Raw genomic sequence first — 25,396 nt, forward strand, 5'->3', positions numbered from 1 at the left:
CCCCGTCGCCATGCCCGAGCCGAAGAGGAGAAGAGGAGCTCCTCGGCACGTCTCCTCTCTCCTCGGGCTCGTGTCTTCGCTGCCCGCCGTCTGCCTCCTCCACCTCAGCCTCTGCGCGGCCCGCTCGGCGGCGCAGCAGACGGCGCCCGTCGTGTCCACGGCGCAGGGGCGCATCCGCGGCGTCCTGACCCCGCTGCCGTCGGACCTCCTGGGCCCCGTCATCCAGTACCTGGGGGTGCCCTACGCCAGGCCCCCGACCGGGGACCGACGTTTCCAAGCGCCCGAGCCGCCCTTACCCTGGCCCGGAATACGGAACGTGACCCAGTTCGCGCCCGTTTGCCCGCAGTCGCTGGACGAGAGGAGCATGCTGGGAGACATGATGCCTTCCTGGCTCACGGCCAACCTGGACATCGCGGCCACCTACCTGACCCACCAGAGCGAGGACTGTCTTTACCTCAACATCTACGTGCCCACCGAGGAAGGTGAGGATGCATGCTAACGTTAAGCAAAAACTCACGGTACAAGCATTACGTATGATACATGTCGACCGAGAGGACAAGTATTGCTCGTTGGGGAGGAGCTACGTTTAGCCTGGGTTGTTAGCGGGACTCTTTGAAATGCATGTACACGAGCACTTCGGGTGCATTTCTTTTTTTTCTAAATCACATCATCTGTAGGTCATTTATCTTCAAGTGTTCAGTGTCCAAAGAGTTGGAACAATTTGAAATAATCGGTTATAGGATCATCTAGGGATATATTTTGAAAGTAGTCTAAAAGTTTTTGGGGGGCATCAATCAACATGTGATTATTTTATTCTGATTCTGATGATGGTCCTGACATACAAACAGTGCCCAATGAATTAGTTTGCACAGCGGCGTAAGAATATGAAGTCACGCTCAGTTACCACCTTACCGACGTAGATTAGTAATCGACTGCATGGGTGTGTCCGCTGAATGCGCTTAAATGTATTGAGAAACACATTTTGGAATCCACTTCACAGGGTCTTTAAGTAATAGTGTACAGCAGTTAGCGTCATTTCACACTTGTATGACAGCTGATAATAAAACGTTGACTTCAGCAATCGTCCTTTTGCACTCCCTTAAATGCTCCGCTATTTTACACCGGTACGACCGTTAAGAATGTTACATAGTCGCCTGTACGGTTAGTGAAGATTTTATGAAGGCAAGAGTTTGACCTTGGAATGGATTATTTTAATTTCTCGTATTTCTTGTGGCGAAAACTATGTATGTGTGAAGTAATTTCAAATCTTAAAAATGGTCGCATCCGATTGTGTCCGACGTGAGCGCTTCCGCTGTAATTCTTCTTCCATCTGTGCGTGGACGGGCTGCAGCTTAAAATGCAGACACCTGCGCCAGTTGCTGTGGGGTTTGCGCCTCTACTTGAGGAGGGAAGTGAGACGGACAAAGACTCACTCATGCATACATAGTGGTTCATACATGCGGATGTGAGCGGCACACGCACACACACACGCGCACGCGCACACACGCGCACATGCACTTGTTTTTTTCCATAACCGACATGAACACTCTCACACGCCTCCATTTAAACCCACTCTTGCAGATGGATTAAGGTAAGCGGGTTGGGGGCCTCCACCTGCCCGCGGATTGATTAGACGCATACAAATGGGCGTGTGGCCAATCGGGCTGTCACTCGCTATTACGCAGACACGTACTTCATCGTCTCTCGTCTGCTCTCAGACATCCACGAGGAGGGCGGGCAGAGGCCCGTGATGGTCTACGTCCACGGCGGCTCGTACACGGAAGGCACCGGCAACATGATGGACGGCAGCGTGCTGGCGAGCTACGGCAACGTCATCGTCATCACGCTCAACTACCGGCTCGGCGTGCTCGGTAAAGTGATACTGTACTCCACCGGTGTCAAACTCAAGGCCCGGGGGCCGAATCTGGCCTGCCGAGTCATTTTATGTGGCCCGCGAAAGCAAAGCATCTGTGTCAACTTCCATGATTATTGCTCAAATTCTCACATATAATCAATTGTATTGTTGCGATATTGCAAGCATTTACTGTTTACACTAACTTGAACAATAGCTGAACAAACTATTATCCTTGAATTCTGATTTCAAAACTAGGTATCCATCAATTTGTTGTGTTTATGTCATAATATTATGAGGTGACTAAACATTTATATGGTTTCACAGTCAGCGTCCCTCTGAGGGAAAAACCACGACTACACTGTGGCCCGTGACAAAAATGAGTTTGACACACCTGCTGTACTAAAAAAATGATGTGTGAAATGGTGTGAGTGTGAATGTAGAAGTGAGTTTGTGTCAATTTGTCAATGTAAAATATCATGACGGTACAACATGACATATGATGATAAATACAGTATTTCCTCATGGTGGTGGTGGTGGTGGTGGTGGGGGGGGGGGGGGGGGTGCTAATTTACTCACCTGTACCAAGGCTATGTCGTAGCACACTTATTATGGCTGAAGATTTTATTTGTACAAATGCATTTTTAAAATAACAACAACAACAAAAAAACATTAAACGATGATGCTTGACTGGCTGGCGACACGTCCAGGGTGTACCAGGGTTAGGCTCCGACTTTTTCTATTATACAAAGCTATGGCTTGACTAAATGAAGCACCTCCCTTCAGTTCAAAATGGCAACAAGATACCACCAGATGGCGCCAAGGCCATATTTTTACATTAGACATGGCTTTGGCCTAAGACAAAAACAGCAAATAGGTGAGTTTAGCTAGGGCAATATTAAAAATACCCAAATGGTGAACGATGAATACTGTATGTGGGGGTTCATTGTATTACAATACAGCAGCAAGGTGGACAAGTGGTTAGCATGTCTGGCTCACAGTTCTGAAGTTAAGGATTTGAATCTCACCTCCAGTCTTCCTGTGTGGAGTTTGCATGTTACGCTCTGTTCAGTGAAGACTCTAAATTGTCCGTAGGTGTGAATGTGGGTGCGAAAGGTTGTTTGTCTCTGTGTGCCCTGCGATTGGCTAGCGCAGTGATTCCCAACCTTTATTGAGCCAAGGCACATATTGTACATTTGAAAAATCTCACGGCACACCGACAAACAAAAATGTCACAAAAAGTGGACACACAAGTCAATTAGACACTTTATGCCATTTAATCTGTCTTTATATGCCGCTGGCATTGATAGATGAACAAAAATACATTTATTTGTTGTAAATAAATAATATTTTGACCAATTAAGTGAAATTTGATAACTTCACAGCAGAAGAGCTCTCACGGCACACTGGTTGGGAATCGCTGGGCTAGCGATCAGTCCAACGTGTACCCCGCCTCTTGCCAAAGTCAGTCGGGATCCGCTTAAGCTCACACGCGACCCTAATGAGTGCGCTTGTAAACGTATGGGTGTATGTATTACAATCATTATTTCCCCACAATCACTTCAAATCAAACTCCATTGCAAACTTCAGCTTTACAGATGCCACATTTGCTCAGCAGGCAGCGCGTGTCGTGTTAACGACGACCACTGCGACGCATGGCGCTATCGTCACAGTAAAGGGACTTAGAGGGACCACATATTCAGAAAAACAGTGGCGTCTATCTGAAGTGTGGCATCTACTGTATTTAGTCATGTATGAATGACTTGGGGTCTGGCATCTATTACAACTGAGGCCACTATTTGAGGAAATACAGTAGATGATGTGTGTTCATTTTTTTTTTACTGTATTACAAATGAGTGTGTTGTAGCCTTATAACACATTTGTTTGTATGCAAACAATGCATGTTGAACTTTACCATTTTTATTTATTTATTTAGCCTCGCTACCCTTTAGAGAGGAGCAACAGCTGTGTATTCGCCAATGATGATATTTTCGCTCTGCTAATAACATTGCACACTTGCTGAATGAGAATTACTGTCAATTGAGGGTAGCTTGTTTTTGTGTGCGTGTGTGTATGTGTGTGATTTGGTGGAGAAGGTTGGCATGTATACCTGCAAACATTATACACACAATTGATAACATGATTTTAAAAACTCGTTTTAATTTCTAAAAAAAAAGTCTTTAAATGAATGTGATGAATTAGTGCATGTGAAATTATTAAATCTCAAAAACATTTGCTACCAGTGCAGGGTTTATCTCAACTTTTCCTTATCAACTGACTTAGGCTACAGTTCACCCATGAATATAATATAATATAATATAATATAATATAATATAATATAATATAATATAATATAATATAATATAATATAATATAATATAATATAATAAAGAAACAAGTAATCCGATGGCGGCACGGTGGCCGACTGGTTAGAGCGTCAGCCTCACAGGTCTGAGGACCCGGGTTCAATCCCCGGCCCCGCCTGTGTGGAGTTTGCATGTTCTCCCCGAGCCTGCGTGGGTTTTCTCCGGGCACTCCGGTTTCCTCCCACATCCCAAAAACATGCATTCATTGGAGACTCTAAATTGCCCGTAGGCGTGACTGTGAGTGCGAATGGTTGTCTGTTTGTATGTGCCCTGCGATTGGCTGGCAACCAGTTCAGGGCGTACCCCGCCTCCTGCCCGATGACAGCTGGGATAGGCTCCAGCGTGCCCGCGACCCGAGTGAGGAGAAGCAGCTCAGAAAATGGATGGATGGATGTAATACGATAACACTCTTAATTCACAGCACACGATAAGGAGCATAGAAATTGGATGGATGTTTTTAAGTACTACAAAATCCATAATTTGATTGTTTTAATAATTAAACCACTACCTGTAGTTACCTTTCAGAAAAATATTCATTTTGTTTTTCCTGTTGTGCGTGTTTTTTCTAAAATGGATATTTCTATAGCTCTTATCTTCCACTAAACTCGTTGCTTTCTAAGTGGGTAAAACTTGATCCCCAGTGTTTTTTTTAATTTTTATTTAACATTATTTTTAGTTTAAACGTGCAGTGCACAAAGCCTCTATCAATTGAAAATCATGTAATCCTGGCATTCTTGATAAAAACAGCAAAACCCAAAGGGATAGAAAAAATTAAATACTCTGCTGGCATCATTTTTATGTGGAGCACTGAGGGTATGAGCATGTATTTACAGTGGATACCTTTGTGTGAGTGGATTGTACTTTCTTTTTCAAAAGTGAGGCTATATCACACCTTTACTCACATTAATAATTGTTACATAATTTCCACCCACTACTTGTACAATGTGGGCACAGTTAACGTGCTGACACTGCATGTTTTATCATTAGTGATACATAATCATTTTCTCATGAAGTGGTATTAAAAGTGTAATTTAAAAAAAAACTATGCGAGTTGCATTCATGTGCTCTTTTTCCTTCAATAATTAAACGCATATTTTATATTCTAGCTTTGAGTGCAGTTCCACATGCAAATCATCAAGACAATTTCCTCCAGTGCGGGAAGCGAACATCTTTGCTAAGATGTACGAGCCGGATGCATGTGCATGATTCTTATGGAATTAAAATAGAACAAAAAATATAAATAAAATAAAAGCGGCAAGCAACGATGGTCACAGGTTTCATTGCAAATTAATGAAATGATCATTAAAATTCGCTATAAAGCCACCCATCTTTCCAGTGCAGGGTTTCCCAGCCTTTATCGTCGAGTCAAGGCACATAACAAAGAACGAACAAACAAAAATGTGAAATAATGTTACTCTAATCTGAATTGATTCACCAATTAGTGTGAAATCGGGGCCTCTTTAGTTGAACACAAAGCTCTTCTGTTGTATGAATTGCACCTTCTGCCAACGAGTGAAAGACCATTCAATTTTAGTGTCCGCCGCAATTCATCACTGGCAGACATAGATGACAAAGATAAATTCTTTGTGGTTAATAAATTAATAATTTCTGGACCACTGAAGTGAAATTGGATCATTTTGTGGGGCACACACTAATGTGGGGTTGCGAATCACCGGTCTCGTAAATCTGCTTCCGATTGGGCGTCGTTTTGAGCCAATTCCCTGGTCGGATTTTGTCAAAGTCAGAGACCTGAAATTGATTATCGACTCATGCGCATGAGCACTTGAGACATTTCTTTTGTGCCTGCTGTTATGATAGACATGTCCAGCCAAATTCAGTACCATCGGCGAAAGTGGCGTCCGGGGCAAATCTTTCTTTTCCAGGGGCCGCTCTTGAGTGAGTTTAGGAGGTTCATGCTGGGCATCATTTTTCTGGTTTGTCGAGTGCCCCAAAAGTTGATTCATTTGGCGAAAGAATAATAATTAAAGCCATTCCAAGCAGGCCCTCACACCGCCTGGTGATTTGAGCCCACGAGAAGCCCTTGAGGCATTTTAACAAATGACACAAATCTGCTACTAGTTCATGGACGCAAAAACACCAAAATGTGCTCATTAAGTTTGTTAAATGGCTTGGATTTTAATGACTATTCAGGGCTACCCAAATAGTCATATGTTTGTATTTTAATCATCTCCATCTTCTGTGTTTACACCACCTCCATTAAGATCGCATTCATCATCATCATCATCATCATCATCATCATCCATCATCACGGGTGGCGGTGTCTTCACCCGTTCTTCGCCGTACTTGTTGGATGTGTGAGGTGAGCCGGCGGATGCAGAGCCCGCAGTTGATTTTTCTTTTTCCTAATCGTATTCAGCTGGAACTTGAGCCCGTCTTTGAACAGTCTTACTAAATTCCAATGCTGACCTAGATCTTACCGTGAACGCATACAGAATATTCAAAGCGACCTAAAATTGGAAGCGGGCTTTAATTGGTCATTAATATGCTTCTTGTTCGAGAGGATTACTGGTGGGTTATAAAATGAATGAGTTTTACATTTTTGCTTTCGTTCCGCTCACATTACACTGAATGAGCTTCTGCACTGATGAGATATACAGTGCGCTCTTAAACAAGGCTTCGTGTTTTCATCGTGTCCAATGGGTGAAGTGAGCCTGAGGTTGGGTTTAAAGCAAAGGTTAGGGTTGAAAATTACAGTTTCAAGACAGAGTCAGGGTTTCAAGCAAAGGGCAAGCATTGAAAGTAAGGTTACAAACCAGGGTTCGGGTTTCAAACTCCGGTTCGGGTTTCTGATTTGGTTGATTTTGTTTCCAAGTTAGGGCTTCAAATTAGGCTTTCAAGTTAAGGTTTATAATTAGGGTCTCAAGACAGGGTTTAGGCTACGTTTAAGGTTTCAAGACAGGGTTAGGGTTTTCAAATTAAGGTCAAAGGACAGATTTGTAGCTTCTATTTAGGGTTTAAAATGTGTTTTGTAAAGACAGCGTAAGGGTTTATAATTTTCGGGCCCAGTTAGGGGTTTCTAATTTGGGTTTGAAGCCTTGTTTAGGGGTTCAAATTACACTTTCAAACCAGGATTAAGGCTTCAAACCAGGGCTAGAGTTTCAAATTAGGGGTTTATAATCAGGGTTTCGAACTAGGGTATGTTTCAAAAGAAGGTTTTTGTTTCCAGCCAGGGTTAATGTTTCAAATTAAAATTGTTTCGAATCAGGTTTTCAGAAAGTGGTTAGGATTCTAAAGTAGGGTTACATTGCGGCCAGCTACACACCTTCAGGATGTGTATATATGCAGTATATATTATTTAATACCAATATACACGTTGTGTACTCCAGTGTGTTGACACAACGTGTGCCCTTGCAGGATTTCTGAGTACAGGGGACCAGGCCGCCAAAGGAAACTACGGCCTGCTGGACCAGATCCAAGCTCTGCGCTGGGTCAAGGAGAACGTTGCGGCGTTTGGAGGAGATCCAAACAGGGTGACCGTGTTCGGGTCTGGAGCTGGAGCTTCCTGCGTCAGTCTACTCACTTTGTCTCACTACTCTGAGGGTGAGTAAGGAACAAAAAGCTGGAGTCACTATTTGTGTTTCCCCACCGAAGCCAATTATTTTTTAATACAGGGGTACTCAAATACAAATTTCGAAGAACCATAAAGGGTGTTAGGGTTTCACGAGAGGGGATTGGTCCAACACCCCCCCCTCCGACTTTAAACTCCAACACTACAATAACAAACGCACATGTTCTACTCAAAACTTGATTGTAATTTATGTTCACGTCTGCCTCAGATTTGTTCCACAGGGCCATCATCCAGAGCGGCAGCGCTTTAGCCAGTTGGGCCGTCAACTACCAGCCCAGCAAGTACGCCCGACAGCTGGGGGAGCGGGTGGGCTGCGGCGTCGACGACAGCGGCCAGCTGGTGGCCTGCCTCCAGGGCCGGAGCTACCGAGAGCTGGTGGAGCAGCACGTCATGCCGGCCAAGTACCACACGGCTTTCGCCCCGGTGATCGACGGGGACGTGATACCAGGACGACCCGCAGATCCTGATGGAGCAGGGGGAGTTCCTCAACTATGACGTCATGCTGGGGGTGAATCAGGGCGAGGGGGTGAAGTTCGTGGAGGGCATCGTTGACTCAGAGGACGGCGTCACGGCCGAGGACTTTGACTTTGCCGTGTCGGACTTTGTGGACAGTCTCTATGGATACCCGGAAGGCCGCGACACGCTGAGAGAGAGTATAAGGTGAACGTTTACATTGTTTTCAAGAGGTAGTGCAACCGTTTTACAATTTTGAACAATTGAACATAATCTGGGGGGCGGGGAGGGGGATGACAGAAAAACAATGCAAAGTTTGACACCCAAGACTCACTTGCCACGCATCCAATTATCAGGATGCGGGAAGCCGCGACAGCTCTGCATGTAAAACATGGCAAGTTGTCTTTGAAAGGCGCTGGAAAATAAATGTTTCTACCGTTACGCTTCTAATGCGCTAATTTCAAGGGAAGTCAGTGTGAAAATTGGAAAAATAAAATCCAGTCGCTTGGGATTCTATCCCCGTTTACATTCCTGAACAGTATCGGAAGTAGTGCACTGCAATGCAATGACTGCAAATATTGAATTTTGATGTAAAGCGGTAAGGTAATGCATTACATTGTCCTGTCGTGTCAATATACATTTAGCTGAAGTAAATTACATCTTACAATTGGCTGGCAACCAGTTCAGGGTGTACCCCCCGCCTCCTGCCCGATGACAGCTGGGATAGGCTCCAGCACGCCCGCGCCCCTCGTGAGGTGAAGCGGCTCAGAAAATGGATGGATGGATAAATTACATCTTAGCTTTGCTACTGCAATGCTATGTCAAGCATTGCAGTAGTAGCAGTAATGCAATTCAATTCAGGGACAGTAGTATTGTAATGTAACTTTTTGAACGACTAGTGACTAGTAATGAATAATCATAAACACATGTTCGAGATTTAAATGAGATAAAATCAAATGATGTTGAATTGTGGTGGTTTATTGGTACAATCGGATGGTGCGCGTTAGATTCCCGGCCAGTGCCTAAAATAATCGGCCGCCCAGTCCCAAGCCCGGATAAAAATTGGGTCGCATCAGAAAAGGGCACCGTGTTTCAAAACGGTGCCAAACAAATCAAGCGACTGACTCACTGCACACACCGCTTTGCGTGGAAAGCAATTGCTGCCGTCACAGAAACTCTTCCATTGGTTGCCATGCATCCAATTATCTGAATGCCTGAATGCCGCATTGCCCCTCTTTGGCTAGCGCTGTCTTAAGGCACAGTCGAATAAAAGGCATCTACCTCAAATGTATTAATTTACATGGCTTGGATATCCAATTCCAGGATGCATTTAACATGTACATAGAGTACAGTAAAACACTTCCTGATGCAATAGTATTTGCCTTACCTCTAACTTGATTCATTGATTCATTCCCGCTTCCATTTATACAGTCACCAAGTGGGAACTGAACCCCCATTGCCTGAATGGATTGTGGCAATTGAACCACTACACCATCATTATTACAACCTCAATCCCAATGAAGTTGGGACATTGTGTTAAACATAAATAAAAACAGAATACAATGATTTGCAAATCATGTTCAACCTATATTTAATGGAATACACCACAAAGACAATTAATGTTCAAACTGATAAACTTTATTGTTTTTAGCAAATAATCATTAACTTAGAATTTTATGGCTGCAACACGTTCCAAAAAAGCTGGGACAGGGTCATGTTTACCACTGTGTTACATCACCATTTGTTTTAACAACATTAAATAAATGTTTGGGAACTGAGGACACTAATTGTTGAAGCTTTGTAGGTGGAATTCTTTCCCATTCTTGCTTGATGTACAGCTTCAGCTGTTCAACATTCCTGGGTCTCCGTTGTCGTATTTTACGCTTCATAATGCGCTGCACATTTTCACTGGGAGACAGGTCTGGACTGCAGGCAGGCCAGTCCGCACTCTTTTACTACGAAGCCATGCTGTTGTAACACATGCAGAATGTGGTTTGGCATTGTCTTGCTGAAATAAGCAGGGGCGTCCATGAAAAAGACATTGCTTGGATGGCAGCATATGTTTCTCCAAAACCTGTATGTACCTTTCAACATTAATGGTGCCTTCACAGATGTGTAAGTTACCCATGCCATTGGCACTAACACAGCCCCATACCATCACAGATGCTGGCTTTTGAACTATGCGTCCATAACAGTCCGGATGGTTCTTTTCCTCTTTGGCCCGGAGGACACGACGACCACAATTTCCCAAAACAATTTGAAATGTGGACTCGTCGGACCACAGAACACTTTTCCACTTTGCATCAGTCCATCTTAGATGACCTCGGGCCCAGAGAAGCTGGCGGAGTTTCTGGGTGTTGTTGATAAATGGCTTTTGCTTTGCATTTCAAGTTGCAGTTACGGATGTAGCGCCGAACTGTATTTACTGACATTGGTTTTCTGAAGTGTTCCTGAGCCCATGTGGTGATATCCTTTACACATTGATGTCGGTTTTTGATGCAGTGCCGCCTGAGGGATCGAAGGTCACGGGCATTCAATGTTGGTTTTCGGGCTTGCCGCTTACATGCAGTGATTTTTTGATGATATTATAGACCGTAGATGATGACATCTGTAAATTCCTTGCAATTGTACGTTGAGGCACACTGTCCTTAAATGACTATTTTCTCACGCACTTGCTCACAAAGAGGTGAACCTCACCCCATCTTTGTTTGTGAATGACTGAGCAATTCAGGGAAGCTCCTTTTCTACCCAATCATGGCACCCACCTGTTCCCAATTAGCCTGTTCACCTGCGGGATGTTCCAAACAGGTGTTGGATGAGCATTCCTCAACTTTAAGTTGAGGAATCTTAATGATTATTTGCAAGTTAATGATTATTTGCAAAAAACAATAAGGTTTATCCGTTTGAACATCAAACATCTTATCTTTGTAGTGTATTCAATTAAATATAGGTTGAACATGATTTGCAGATCATTGTATCCAACCATTTTCTGAGCCGCTTCTCCTCACTCGGGTCGCGGGCGTGCTGGAAACTATCCCAGCTATCATGGGGCAGGAGGCGGGTACACCCTGAACTGGTTGACAGCCAATCGCAGGGCACATAGAAACAAACAACCATTCGCACTCACAGTCATGCCTACGGGCAATTTAGAGTCTCCAATTCATGCATGTTTTGGGAATGTGGGAGGAAACCGGAGTGCCCGGAGAAAACCCACGCAGGCACGGGGAGAACATGTAAACTCCACACGGGCGGGGCCGGGGATTGAACCCGGGTCCTCAGAACTGTGAGGCTGACGCTCTAACCAGTCGGCCACCATGCCGCCCAGATCGTTGTATTCTGTTTTTATTTATGATTAACACAACGTCCCAACTTAATTGGAATTGGGGTTGTATTTCATTTAGTGATTATACAGGTTATAATAATTCTTAAAAATATAATAATTCTTATTATGATTCAGGATTCAACTTGTTCAGTCTGTGTCCATTGAATGTCCTCCATTGTGATGTTTTATAAGCATCTGCCTGTTCTCTTCGCTTAGCAGCAAGGCAAAGGGAAACAGCTTTGTTATACAATAAGCCTCTCACGTCTATTTCACGTGAGCGTTAATGCACTATTTTGAACGGTAGTTTGTTGCAATCACGTTGCCAAGCAACTGTGGGAAAATGACTCAAAAACGGCCTTGGGTTCCTTCTATTTCCTGCAACGTGTAATGGCAACTCGTTTTCACTCAATCGAGCATTTGCGTGACTTGAAGCCACCGTATTTATTAGCTGACAACGAGCTGAGACAAAAATCCATGTTGTCATGTAGTTATTGGTTAATAGTTGATCGATGATGTACTCAATTGATTCAATTGAAGGCACGCCTTTCGTGTTTCCAATCCACAGGTTCATGTACACGGACTGGGCCGACCGCGACAACGCGGAGACCCGACGGAAGACTCTGGTGGCGTTGTTCACGGACCACCAGTGGGTGGCTCCGGCCATCGCCACTGCGGACCTCCACGCTCAGTACGGCTCACCCACCTACTTCTACTCCTTTTACCACCACTGCCAGAGCGAAGCCACGCCTCCCTGGGCAGACTCTGCACACGGCGATGAGGTAAGCTAATAGCGTTAAGCCGTCTGTTCACATGAACTGTTTTTTTACGAAGCCCTGCAGGCACAACATGGGGGAACATGTTTTCATTGTGGCCACGAAATCTTGTAGGTATTACGTGTGCACGAAATACTAATTTGTGGCCACAAAATAGCGGTGGCTCCATATTGGACAGTTGGATTTGCGAATCGACTGCACCGTCTCTAGAAATGGTACGGGACAAGTGAAAAGCAGGGCTCAAGCTACAAAATGGACAGGCACAATACAATTGAATTTTATTTGAGGTTGGGGATGGGCTACAAAGATATTCTGAAGAAGCTGGCATTGCAAAGAATCATTTATTCAAAAGAAGATGATGCACATAAGTCTCGTGGACACTATTAGGACTGAGTAGCTCTTTGTGAACAAAGGGACTTTGACTTGGATATTCTGTGACTGGTGTGGTTCATCTGTTTCTGACGTGGCACACTGAATCAAGTTGTCGACGGCTACGTTAGCTTCACGGGCTACATTGGTTAGCTTCCATACGCTATTCCTATGCTCCATATGGGATTATATGTGTATGATATTTTAACGTTTTATACTTGTTTGGCAGTTCAAAATTGACATGCGTGAGGTACATCAGCAACATTTATTACCACTCCTCATTCGTCATTAAAGTGTTGAAAAAAATGATGGTTCATTTCTGCATTCATTCTAACATTCATCCATTCATTTTGTATAGAACTTGTTTTGATTAGGGCGATGGGTGTAGTGGAGATTTGAAGACCGATCTTTTTAAATGTGCGATAGTCAAGCTAACCGCTATGCCATGTTTACGACCTTCGATTTATGATATGTACTGTATGTATTTTGATAATGATTGATCTGTGAATGATCGCACAAGCGTAATGCCAGCGGCACTTTGAGCGAGGAACCTCTTGCACACGTTTTGCTTTGCAAGTCCACAAAATTGAAGTTCAACTAACATCGCAGAAGAGATTGTGGTCAAAACTTAAGCAACACATACATTTTCGATAGTCCATAATTTCACATGCACCACATTTATTTTTAACAGAATATATGTTTTAACCATCCTGCTAGACGACTTTTGTGGAGGTCAAGTCAATGTAAATGTTTCCTGCTGGGTGTTAATAGTTAGCAGCTAATGGAGATGGACTGCGGCAGCACGTCGAACGCTGCATCCCTGAAAGCGCGCCGATAAGGCTGACCTCGCGCACATACAGTAGCTTTCTCTTCGTCAGCTTCATAAAAACGCAGCGCTTTGTTTCGCCGCGCTTTTACGACTCGATTAAACGGGCCGCGCGCCACGCGGCGGACATGCTAATGTTAGCATAGCTGCAGCTAACGGGTCTGATGTGCCTGACTGCTTCTTGTGGTTGATCAACATAAATCCACCAACAGAGGAGAGGTGCCGCGCTCGCGGTCGCCTCCGGCAATAATCACACTTGTGGAAAATGTTATATATTACAGTGATACTAAAACTGGCAAACCGCAAATCTCGAGTGAGCAGTAGCACACTGCCCTCCACGCTCAACCCACAATGTCGAGATTGGATTTTTTATTGTCGACTGCAGACTGAGGAAGTGTAAAAGATTAACGGTTAAAGAGATTCTAAAAGATTCATAGAACTATAGGGGACTTTGCAATTGCTATTTATTATACCTAACCTGCATGAAGACTTTTCACTTAGCAGAGCTTTTAATCTTCTCTTTTCTGACATTTTTCTATTTTTACCTGCAATTTCCTTTCGACGATGCATGCAAATTAAACAAATTTGTAATGATATGAATGATAAAAACAACCATTTATGTAAGATGGCGAATCTTTAGAATTATTGGATTCAGTCATGTTTGTTTCTTAATAATAGCTAAAATCTTTTTAAAACATAATTGGCAACTTACAGTCATGTGGGCTCCTCACTACGAGGCAGTAGTTTAACTCTGTTTATTTTGTGGTTTAGTTCCAAAATAAATGTTCCCATTTGAACCAAAGTTATTCAATTCATTCCAACCTATATTACCTAAACATGCAATCTTCGAAGCAACACTTTAACGTTCTGGATTGTCATACAAGTGCGTAGCGGAGAAGTTCAACAGTCGAAAATAAAACTAAAATAAAGGTAGAACTACTGATCCTTTGATGACACCTGACTTACGTGTAACGACGATCGAACAGGAAAGCGCTTATCTCACCTAACTGATTGAGACAATGAGTCGTGTAGTGTATAATAAGTGTATTTAAAAGTTCAAATTAAAACAATGTATGTAATTGCCAATATTTTACTGAGCAGCCAAAAAGAACCGTCTGAGTTCTGGTTTTATGTGTATCATCACACCTTTCCTCTTGGCTTCTGTGGTGGCAACACATAAAAGCCAAAGAAAAAGCAAAACACGTGTGGGAGTGGAGTTATTTTTTAGATGCTCACCGAGGTTGAAATGCAAATTGTGCATCGGTTTGGCCTGGTTGACTTTGGAGGCTTTGTTTGACATTATTATCATCATTATTATTATTATTACGACAACAACACCATCATTGTTACTAATGTATTCTTCTATATAATGACATGAAACGATAAAAATATCTATTTCACTGATGCGAGGCGACCTGTCAAGCCGAAGATGAGTTTCGAGAAATGACTTGCAGCTCCCCGAAGCACGAAGACGCGTCTGCCACCGCTGAGACTGTGACATCACATTTTGCCACGTGTCATTTAAGCGTAGCTTTCCTGTCAAGAGAACCCATGTAACCTGTGGCACTAAACCTCGCTCCCCTTGCGTGCGCGCGCGCGTAGGTGCCGTACGTGTTCGGCGTGCCCATGGTGGGTCCCACCGATCTGTTCAACTGTAACTTCTCCAAGAACGACGTGATGCTCAGCGCCGTGGTGATGACCTACTGGACCAACTTTGCCAAGACGGGGTGAGTGGTTACAAAAAGCACACCGACGGGGGACACGTTGATTTGCCCTCGGAGGAGTTGTTTTGTCTTCTCACCGACTACAGCAAGAAGCCAAAAGACAAAAGCTCTGCTTCAGCATTCTTCACATCTATGTATATCAGCCCTCTAAGACACACACATCCATTTGTAATTTGTTTTTTTGTTTTTTTTAAAGGCTGCAGTGCGGAACTTTGCTTGCCCCCCTTAGGCCAGACTACTGTTACTTCCATGCATGGGCGTATTTACTACGTTTCATCATAGCACCCATAAAAACACCACGGGATATGGCACTAATTATTACATTATACTGGGAGTTGCAAAAAAAAAAAAAAAAATTGAAATAGGAATATCTGAGTAACTCCAAGTGGGGGAAACGAAATTAAGGATATAGATTTTGGGTGTGCCGCTCATCAATAATCAACGTGCTTTTCACATTAACATGGTCAGTAGAGTCAATAGATGATTACAACGTGTAATATCGACTACATTGTGAGTCTCACGTTGTATTATTATGAGAAAAGTCTGTTTGCAGCGATCCATGGTGGACTAATGGGTAGCACATACAGTACGCCTCAGTACGGGTTCAAATCCAGATTGTGGCTTTCCTGGGTGGCGTTTGCATACTTGTGTTAGATTTCTCCGGGTATTCGGGATTCATCCCACTTTCCAAAGAAATGCATTCATGGAAGAGTCTAAATTGTCCAAAGGTGTGAGTGTGAATGCTTGTTTGTCCGTAATACGTTCCTTGCTCCTCGCTCCTCAAAATACTGAACACGGCTTGGAAGTTATTGTCACGCCACCATATTAAGGAGTGTCTCAAGTTCGAGCATCGAGGAGCCTCGGAGAGCTAGCTTTAAATCGTAGGACATCTTATGTATCCTCCGCGAAAGTCCCATAACTCCTCGATGTTGACGTTTGAAAATGGGCGTGCACCAGCTGGCTCGTGAACAGAGCAGAACTTCAAATTAAATAGCTAATTAGCTCATTCCTTGATTATTTTAGTTTGAATATACATATTTTGTTGAGCGTCTGTTGTATTTGGGGCAGTATTTAATAGTAAAAGGCATAACGACACTGGCTCATGGTTACTCCACGCCTAACCCCAACCACATATTAAGGTTTGTGTCGTAATTAGGCTGTGATTTTGTCAAATGAAATTAAAAAAACCTACCGTTGGTTTTACACGGTTTTTGCATTGAACGTAATACATAAGCAACATATCAACACTTACTGTATTTACAAGTCACTCCAAAAATGTCTCGATCGTCTTTGCAGCTGCAAAGTTGTAAAGCGTAACAGTATTGATTATATTTGACTTTAATGTAATACAACTTAATATATGAAGCGTAAGTGGACATTTGTGGTGATAGTCATAATTGAGCCACGCAGACGGTTCATTTGTGACACGTCAATGACGTGACATCATCTTCAGTAGACGTCTCCGTGAAATGATGTCATCGCTTGTCTGATTCCCCCCCCCCCAAGCATTCCTACCTCATCCTGCATCAGTCCTCTGTCAAATAGCCTCACGTACACGTAGGTGTTAGGAGCTAGGACCTAGGAAGTTCCAAATATAGAGATGAGATGCATCCCCACAGGGGGTGAGCACCGTTAAAATTCCCAGCCTATAATTGTTGCCTGCTTTTATGTGCATACCTGTATATGCCCTTTACACAAGGGTGATAATGAATTAAAGAAAGAAGAAGATATTTGGCATCCTGAACACGCTATGTGTGTGGGCAGCACAATAGCACATTTTTTCCATGAGAGAAATTAGAGCGCCAAGATTCCATAAAGCTTAACACCTCCGCTCATGAAAACACATTTTCTTTGTTTTGTTGTATTTGCAGGCACGTCAATAGGAAGTGTTTGTTCTGTGACACAGATAGGCCCACCCGAGGCCAAAGTGTGCACATATGATAGATTTACTGTACAAAAGAACACCATATCTCTATTGTCATTGTACAGTATGTAACCGTACATTATTGTTGGATTAGCCTTATTCTGGCGCCCTCCCGAAGGCTGTCTGTAAATTCCACATACGACAAAGCTAAAAACTCCAAACGAAATGACACAAGCCCCCGTCGGGACAAGGTCACTCAAACACACCGCCGAACGTCAGGAATGACTTCGAAGCAAGACGCCGCACTTGCCGCAATCGGCGGTTTCTGATATGGGCGATATGAGCAGCCGCCCACAGGGTGGCGTTCTCTCTGGGGCGGCGGCGCTCCAAACACCCCCACCCCCCCTCGACGATTGCCCAGGGGTACACAAGTTGGTTGCGCTGCACAGGGTGCAAAGTTTTGGGCAAGTTGTTTTTCAGACGGCAATGCACTGGCAGCTTTGCAGAAGGGTTAGGTTGAACTCCGAATTGTGCACGCATAACGGGCCCGCAAGCTAAATATGTTATCGTCATCTCCTTTCTCTCGTCAGGCCTCATAAACTTGAACTTAATGTCATCCGGAAAGGAAACAGACGACTCTTGAAAAGTGCTCAGTGATTTAAATCCGCTGTCACGACAGCAACTTGAAGCTTTTCTCTGAACCGCGACTGGGAGAATCCGAGACGCCTTTTCAAACCACTTGAAGATTTCACCGACGAAAGCCGAAGCCATTTGGTAAAAGAAGAAAGAGACGCCGTTATTCCTGCCTCCCTTATAATGTCATATGAAAATCAACTGCCAGTTGCTGAAAAATGCTTCTGTCGATACAATTAAATAAACTCAATGTGGAAGTATATTAGCGGCTGAGGAAACGACAGAAAGACTCCATATGAAAACGTTAAAAACTTGACAATAGGGGCTGATAAGAGGATCTTTTATCACTTTGCTCTCATACCATACACGAAATAAAAGCAATTGTTGAGGATTGGACCCTGTTTCAGTGCCCAGTAATTAATCCATTGGAGGCCCGTTCCACTGAGACCCCCGCACACTTCCACAGAGCGTTGCAGAGGGGCTTGGGGGGCCTTCATCTAAATCACAGCAGCACGTTGCTAAGCCACAACATACAGAATTAGAACAGGGTTCACATGGCACACAAACAATTCTCTGTGCAATGCTGTGTTGCAAACAAAGAAACACAAACGAGATCCATCTCTGCCCTGCGAACAAACAGGTAATGCTTCACCAACAACATCACAGTTTGCCGTTACAACCTGGACCGGTTGCCAGTCAATTTCTGTCGGTTATTATTATTTAACAAACAAATACGGTATATACTATCAGGTTGTGTAATGAAGAGAAATAATGCAATATGGCTGTGGAAAAATTGGCAGCTATAACAAGAATCACACTATTTATGAAGCCGCTGCTTGGTTTGACAACAATGTTCACGTGGAAGGACCGACCTTGAAAAAGGTTGAATCTGAAATGCGAGTAAGACTGGTTGGGATAAATCTATTGACTTTGAACGAGATAAAAGAAATGCGGACTGGGATTTTCTAATTCTTGCTTAGATATCCTTTTCTGTACCTTCATATTTGACAGCTTTCTCTTCTTTATTGGGTCTGAGTAAAATCTGGATTCTTCCCAGTGCCTCAACCGTTGCTTGATTATCTTGCAGCAGGTATAAAATGAGTTTAAGACCATGAAAGGTCCAGGTCCTCTGACCTCTTTGTCAATGTCGGCTGAAGACCTTACACAGAAGTGGCATATTCTTTGATTCATTTATTTTTGTGTGTGTCAAACTCTTCTACTTTGGAAGTGTTCCAATTGCGCACAAGCTTGCGTGTCAAACAGCGTAGCTCTGTTTGATAATGTCGTCTGTCGTTTCTAAAAGGCTGTGATATGAAACGACAGTACCAGAATGACACCCTTTGAGGCTTTTTCAAAGTCTAACAAGCAGATCCGCTGCGGACGTTTGTCAATCTAATAATTTGCTCAGTAATTAAACACAAGGATAGCAGTTATTCTTGTCTAAAGAGCCTGCCTGCATCACATTGAGTGACTCATCAATGACGTCTTTCAAGCATCCTAGCATGATTGGTCAAGACATTACTTGAAAAAGATAATAACCTTCTTTCTGCAACATTGTGTCTCTTTTTCAATGTGCTGCAATAAGCTTCTGGTCATTGACCTTTCATTGCTTCAGTCTGTACTTTCCCTTGCCCCCTATAGAAAAACAAAAATAAGAACAAGGTTTTGCTAGGAATAAATAACTCTGCAATGGCGATTAACTTGTTGCATGTACAGGTAATACTGTATTTGAACTCTTTTGCAGTGTGAGTCAAATATCACCTTTTGACTTTGGAGCAACACAATGCAGACGCTGAAAATATTTACTCTATTGTTGCTTAAATTTGAATGTCTCCCTTTCCAGGGACCCCAACCAGCCCGTCCCCCAAGACACCAAGTTCATCCACACGAAACCGAACCGGTTCGAGGAGGTCGCCTGGCCCAAGTACACCCCCAAAGAGCAGCTCTACCTCCACATTGGCCTGAAACCCCGCGTCAGAGACCACTATCGGGCCACGAAGATCTCCTTCTGGCTCCAGCTGGTTCCTCACCTGCATCACGTCAACGAGCTCCTGCAGTCGGTGTCCTCCTTTACGCATAGCCCCTCCCCGCAGGACGACACTCCTTATTCTTACACCAAGCGCCTCTCCAAGGGATGGCCTCCGAGTAGCACCCGCCATCCGGGGTCTCAAGCAGGTACGCAACAGCCTCCGGAGTCTGCTCTAGGACAGGGCGGCGGCGAAAACGGAGTCCACGTCCCCAACGAGGACTATTCGACGGAACTTTCGGTGACCATCGCGGTGGGAGCGTCGCTGTTGTTTCTTAACATCTTGGCGTTCGCCGCTCTACTCTACAAGAAAGACAAGAGGCGGCTGGAGCATCGCCGGCCACGTCCGCTCCCTCCCCCGCGGCGAGATATCACGGCCGCGGATGTTGCCGCTCACCTTCAGGGTGAAGGACTGATGTCACTACAGGTGAGTCAGCGGTTTTTTTTAACGCCACGTGGCAAGTTCATGTCTGTGTTCGTTGGAATGGTTTAACCTTGATCTTGGCTTGCGTTTCCATCATCACCCTTCATGGCTTGCGGCCAAGCTGCGTTGGAGAAGAGTCACATTTTGGTTTGTTTGTTTTTCCTTTGGAGTGACAAATCTCTGTCAACCAATCATAAGACTGCACTGAGTCCAGCTACATCCTTTAACTACTGTAGTTGGTTCCAACTGAAAAGAGTACCGGAAAAAGTGCACATCGGTTTGGGTACCATTTTTCATTCTTCAGAAAAGAAGCTTGCAGTCATAATCGCAGAGTGAAGTACAAATAAATAATTGGGCTGATTTTCAAAGTCGGCAAATCTGATGTCTCTACAGATGATCCTGACCACAATCGTAAATGGTAAACCAGTTCAACAGTCATGATCAAATATTCTTGCTGCCTGTGTGTGGTCAACACCTAGGAGGTCCAGGACAGTGAATACTCTACATGGTTGTCATGTAAAACAGAACGATCGCCAATCAGGAGGTAAACAAAGAAGTAGATCAAATGGTATTTTGCACAGCTTTGGATATGAGACCACTTGCTCGTTCTAAGCAGCGCTCAAACAACAGCGTTCAGTCGTGGACCAACTTGTTTCTTTATAACTTGACGAAAAGGAGTGTTGGGCTTAAGTTGAATAAATGCAAAACAACCATACAGAGAGAGCGTGATTGCCAGACTTGCGAAAGCTGAGTGTTTGTACAGTGAAGAAGAAGAAATGGTCTTGGGTTACCATGTTGCTCCTCACAGGTCAGTTCAGGTACTATGCCAGACTTCCGGTTTGAAGGATGAGGCAGTCGGTGGTTAAATTGTTAAGCGTGCGGAGTGCTATGTTGGTCGTCTCGAGTACACCACACACTATAAGAACAATAACAACGAGTGATTTTTTTTTTGGGTGTGTGTGGGGTCTGGAGCTTGTGGTCACGCAATAAGGTCATTGTCACCTCCAGTATGTAATTAATCAGACAATTCCATTAGAACTAACACAAAGCCACGTGACGGGTCTGTGAATGAGTATCTTTATGGCCATTGGCCTGCCAGTGGGATCAGCTGCCATTGGAGCACATCTGCAAAACATAGCTTGCCATTGGAGTGATAATATGTGTGTGAGTTCATGTGTGTGCACGCGCGTGCGCATGTGTGTGCACGTCTGCGTTTGTTTGGGCACATGCACACGTGTGATTTGTGTCCAGGTGCCTCACTTGGTATCCATTGAAAGTGTTCTGGGGACTATTTGGCCTGCTGTTTGTTCTGTTTGTTGGCTCTCACGCGGTGTTACCAAGCGCTAAATGCCAGATTTCCTCTAGCGCTGACATGCTCTGCTGATTCCCACTGAACTGATTTTGTGCTCTCTTTATTTAAAATATCCGCTCTTATCATTTATTTATTATGTTCCCCGTTGGTACATCTAATGTGACAAACTAAAATCTAACACAGTCTTTCCCCCCCCCCTCCTCCCCCCCTCCCATGATCACATCATCGATGTGATGTTTGCATTATACATAATTGTGACTGCAGGAAGAAAATGGCAGTAAAAGAACGAAAGAAATCGGTCTTGTCTTATGACGCCACACTGTAAAGTGCACACCAAAAGGAGCAGCACAATATCCATTCAATTGATGCAATGTGAAGTGTTTAATTCTTTTAAATTCTATTTAATTCAATAATTACCGTCTGTTTTTATGAAGTATATTATTATGGCGTGCAAATCTTCCTCATTAAAATACACATTACAACAGTTTTTGCTGTTTTTTTATGGGGGGGAAGGCTGGAACAGATTAATGACATTGCCATTCATTTCAATGGGAAATGATGATTTGTGTTTCGAGAAAAGGCGACACTTTATGCAGATTGAGGTCACGATATCCCAAATGGTCTCGTTTTGAAAATCGACTTGTAGCTCTGCAAGCTTTAGCGTTGGCCCGAGGTTTGACGGTTCTTCTGCGAAAGCCTTTAGTGATGAATCCTTGTATTGATCGTTGCAGGTGAAGCAGCTGGAGTCCGACGCGGCGTCAGCGGACGAGAGGAACAACACGCACCACCATCACACTCTGGACACGCTGGACGCTCTGGACGGCTTGGACACGCAAGACATCTACAGCACGCTGGACACGGTGCGCCTCACCTGCCCGCCCGACTACACCCTCACCCTGCGCCGCTCGCCCGACGACGTCCCCCTCATGACCTCGCTCACCCCGGGCTCGCTACCCGTGACGCCGGGCTCGCACACCGTTACCCCCGCCACGCCCATGACCCCCATGACGCCCGGGTCTGTGGTGGGGATGAGGATGGGCCATCCCCACCAGGGATACACGCACCACAGCCCGTATAGTAACACGCACTTGCCGCACACGCACATCTCCACGCACACACACTCTACCACGCGTGTATAACCGCAGCGAGAATCTTGCCCCCAGCGGGACATAATTACAACACACATGCTTCTACACAGACACACACACACACACACACACACACACACAAAACAACGATAGGACACAAATACCTCTACTAATTACCCTGCAGGATTGTTCCAGAGACAACAGCTGTGTGGGAGCTGATGACGAAGTGGAGATGCACTTCTATGAACGGCAATCGGAACGACAGCTTTGAATACGACACCGTGCGTTCGTTCTAGACAACGCTCGAGCAACAGCAGTCAGTGAGGGACCAACTTGTATCTGGCGCATCTTCCGATAGGACGACGAGCTATAGCGGTCAGCGGTGGGCCGACTTGTATCTGGCGCAACTTTGGATAGGACACCGCCTCCTTGTTCAAGGCGGCGCTCGAGCGACAGCGATTAGCTGCGGGCCAACTTGTACCTCTGACGTGACTTAAAGGAGTGTCAAGATGCGGAACTGACCACACCGAGAGAGCGAGATTGAGAGAGAGAGTGAGACAGAACGAGGCTGGGGCTGTCCGACTGAACAACCTGTGAAATGTGAATGTAGCGTTCTTTTTCTGTTTTTCAACAAAAAAAAAAAAAAAGAAAGATGTGCCCCGGATCAAGTTGAGCTAAGGAGAACGTCATAAAGCAGAAGAACAAGAGGGAATACATATTTAAAAGAAAATAACCTTAGCTGAAGGAAAAGCAAACGATTAGGACTTTACCGAGAGGAATATACTGTACCAGCCCTCCGAGATGTTCCAACAGAGCATCAATCTAACCAGCTATGTGTTCAACGATTGTAAATAGAATGATAAAGATGATGATTTATAGCATTGACTTGATCTTGCATTGACTTATTTAACCACATTATTGCTTTCATTTCCGATATTACTCTATTATTGTATAGCTGTCCTGAAGCAAAGCTGGTTGTAACTGTATGTCACCTACTTTAGGCTTTATTTGCTATACGTCATCATTTCTATCAGTCTCATGTCATCGTCTCGGTACGCTTGTTTGGACGTCGAAATTATGGGGCATTTTTGAACACCGTCCTGTCGAATTGTTTGACCACCAGGTGACGAGATAGAATTGTGTAGATAATGCAATATCGTGAAGATGATTGCGCCCCAGCCAGCCGCCTTTAACCATGAACGACCCTTGCCCACCTTTCCCTTCACCTGCCCGTAAATTCCTAAAAATGTTGAAAGATGTTATTTAGTATTTATTTATTTATTTATTTTAGTTATTTTGAAGCCTGGCTATTATGATTCTGAGGTGTTGTGGGGGTGGGGGGAAAAAAATCCTAGCAAATTAAGATTTTACCTCCATTGCTCACAGCGTTAAACAATACCAAAAAGAACCCCTAAAATAAGAATAATAATTACAAAAAAAAAACAAAAAAACATAAGAAGTGTGTTGTATATGAACCAGTTTTTTTCTTTAATTAGTATTTTCTTAGCAACCACTTCCACACAATTGTAGTTTGTGAGATTAATTTTTTTGTTTAACCAGCATAATTATCATATTTTTGCATTCAACTTAACATAATAATTGCATTCTGATAAGAAGAAAAAAAGGAAATTGAAGTCAAGCCATCCATCCATTTGACAAATGAGTCACTTCCTGTAATTTAAAAAAAAAAAAAAAAAAAAAAGATCACTGATAATTGTTATGTGAACTGATAGGGCAAGGAACCGTAATTATATGATTTCTCCCGGCCAATCAACAGATAAAACCTAATGACAAAATTGTATATTAAACCGGTATAGAATTATTTTTAATATGATGGGAATGAAAAAAAGCTTTGTAATGTCCTGCAATAATTTCCCGGGATTCAAGTTTTGAATTTCCAAATCGTTTAAAAAGTGCTCGATAAAGGGTTAGGTTCTTTACACTTTTATTCTAAAAAAAAAAAAAAAATTAAATAAAACGAGAGAATTCCAGAATCATTCGACCGTTTGTTGTTCAAAACTTGATAAACTAATCTCATGCTCCATTTTTAACACTTAAAACGTCCTCCTCCTTGTTTTTGAATCAAACTGTCATCTTATTAGTCAGGCTTCAGCTTCTTGTGTAAATCATAACGTGCTCTAATTTGGAAAGATTTTGGAGGTTATCCAGCTGACTACACACAGAATGCTTAAGGGCTCTTTTGTCAGTTTGTGTCACCGCGTTACGTTTCAAAGCATTTGGAGAATAAATAGCAGTCCATTCATATTAACTAGTCATGTGCAGAAGTGATGCTGCGCTCATAGCCGCCACTAAAATTGACAAAGGGCCAATCTTGTTTGCTGTTGTAAATCTCGAAGCCTCGCCTGTTTGCCAACCACTCGTACTTGTATTTTCACTTCAGTAACTCTTTCACAAAAGCCTCAACTCCCGTGTTGTGTTTTCCATGGCCTTACCCGAACCTCCATACTCCCAACCGTGCCACTTTGCCATCGTATTGAATCCTAAATCCATGAGAGATTTTTGTTAACTGTCAGCCAAACACCTGAAAAACAACACTGTCAAATTGTGGATGGCGGAAAAAGAGCTTTTGCATAAAAAAGAGAAGAAGAGAAATCCCATTGAAACGGGTGATTGAGGTATATTCTTTTTCATATTGACTAGGTGGATGGGTAGATTGTGTCTAAGCATAAAACATTTCTGCTGCATTTTTGAAAAATAAAATTATCAATATTTTACAATTTATGAGCAATTGAAATGTCTTGTATGTCTTGATTT

General features: G+C 43.6%; 1 protein-coding gene across 1 annotated transcript; it reads left to right on the plus strand.

Moving 5' to 3' along the window:
• Positions 1–25,393, plus strand: LOC133410826 (neuroligin-4, X-linked-like). The gene is given in 9 exon segments (XM_061692389.1): positions 1–482; positions 1,719–1,871; positions 7,594–7,779; positions 8,016–8,254; positions 8,256–8,467; positions 12,148–12,361; positions 15,153–15,277; positions 19,615–20,224; positions 22,265–25,393. Coding segments are annotated over 9 exon segments (2,619 nt in total). The 5' UTR covers positions 1–10; the 3' UTR covers positions 22,673–25,393.
• Positions 25,394–25,396: the final 3 nt, after the last annotated feature.

Source organism: Phycodurus eques, chromosome 12, assembly GCF_024500275.1.
Source record: "Phycodurus eques isolate BA_2022a chromosome 12, UOR_Pequ_1.1, whole genome shotgun sequence".
NCBI classification, from domain to species: Eukaryota; Metazoa; Chordata; class Actinopteri; order Syngnathiformes; family Syngnathidae; genus Phycodurus; species Phycodurus eques.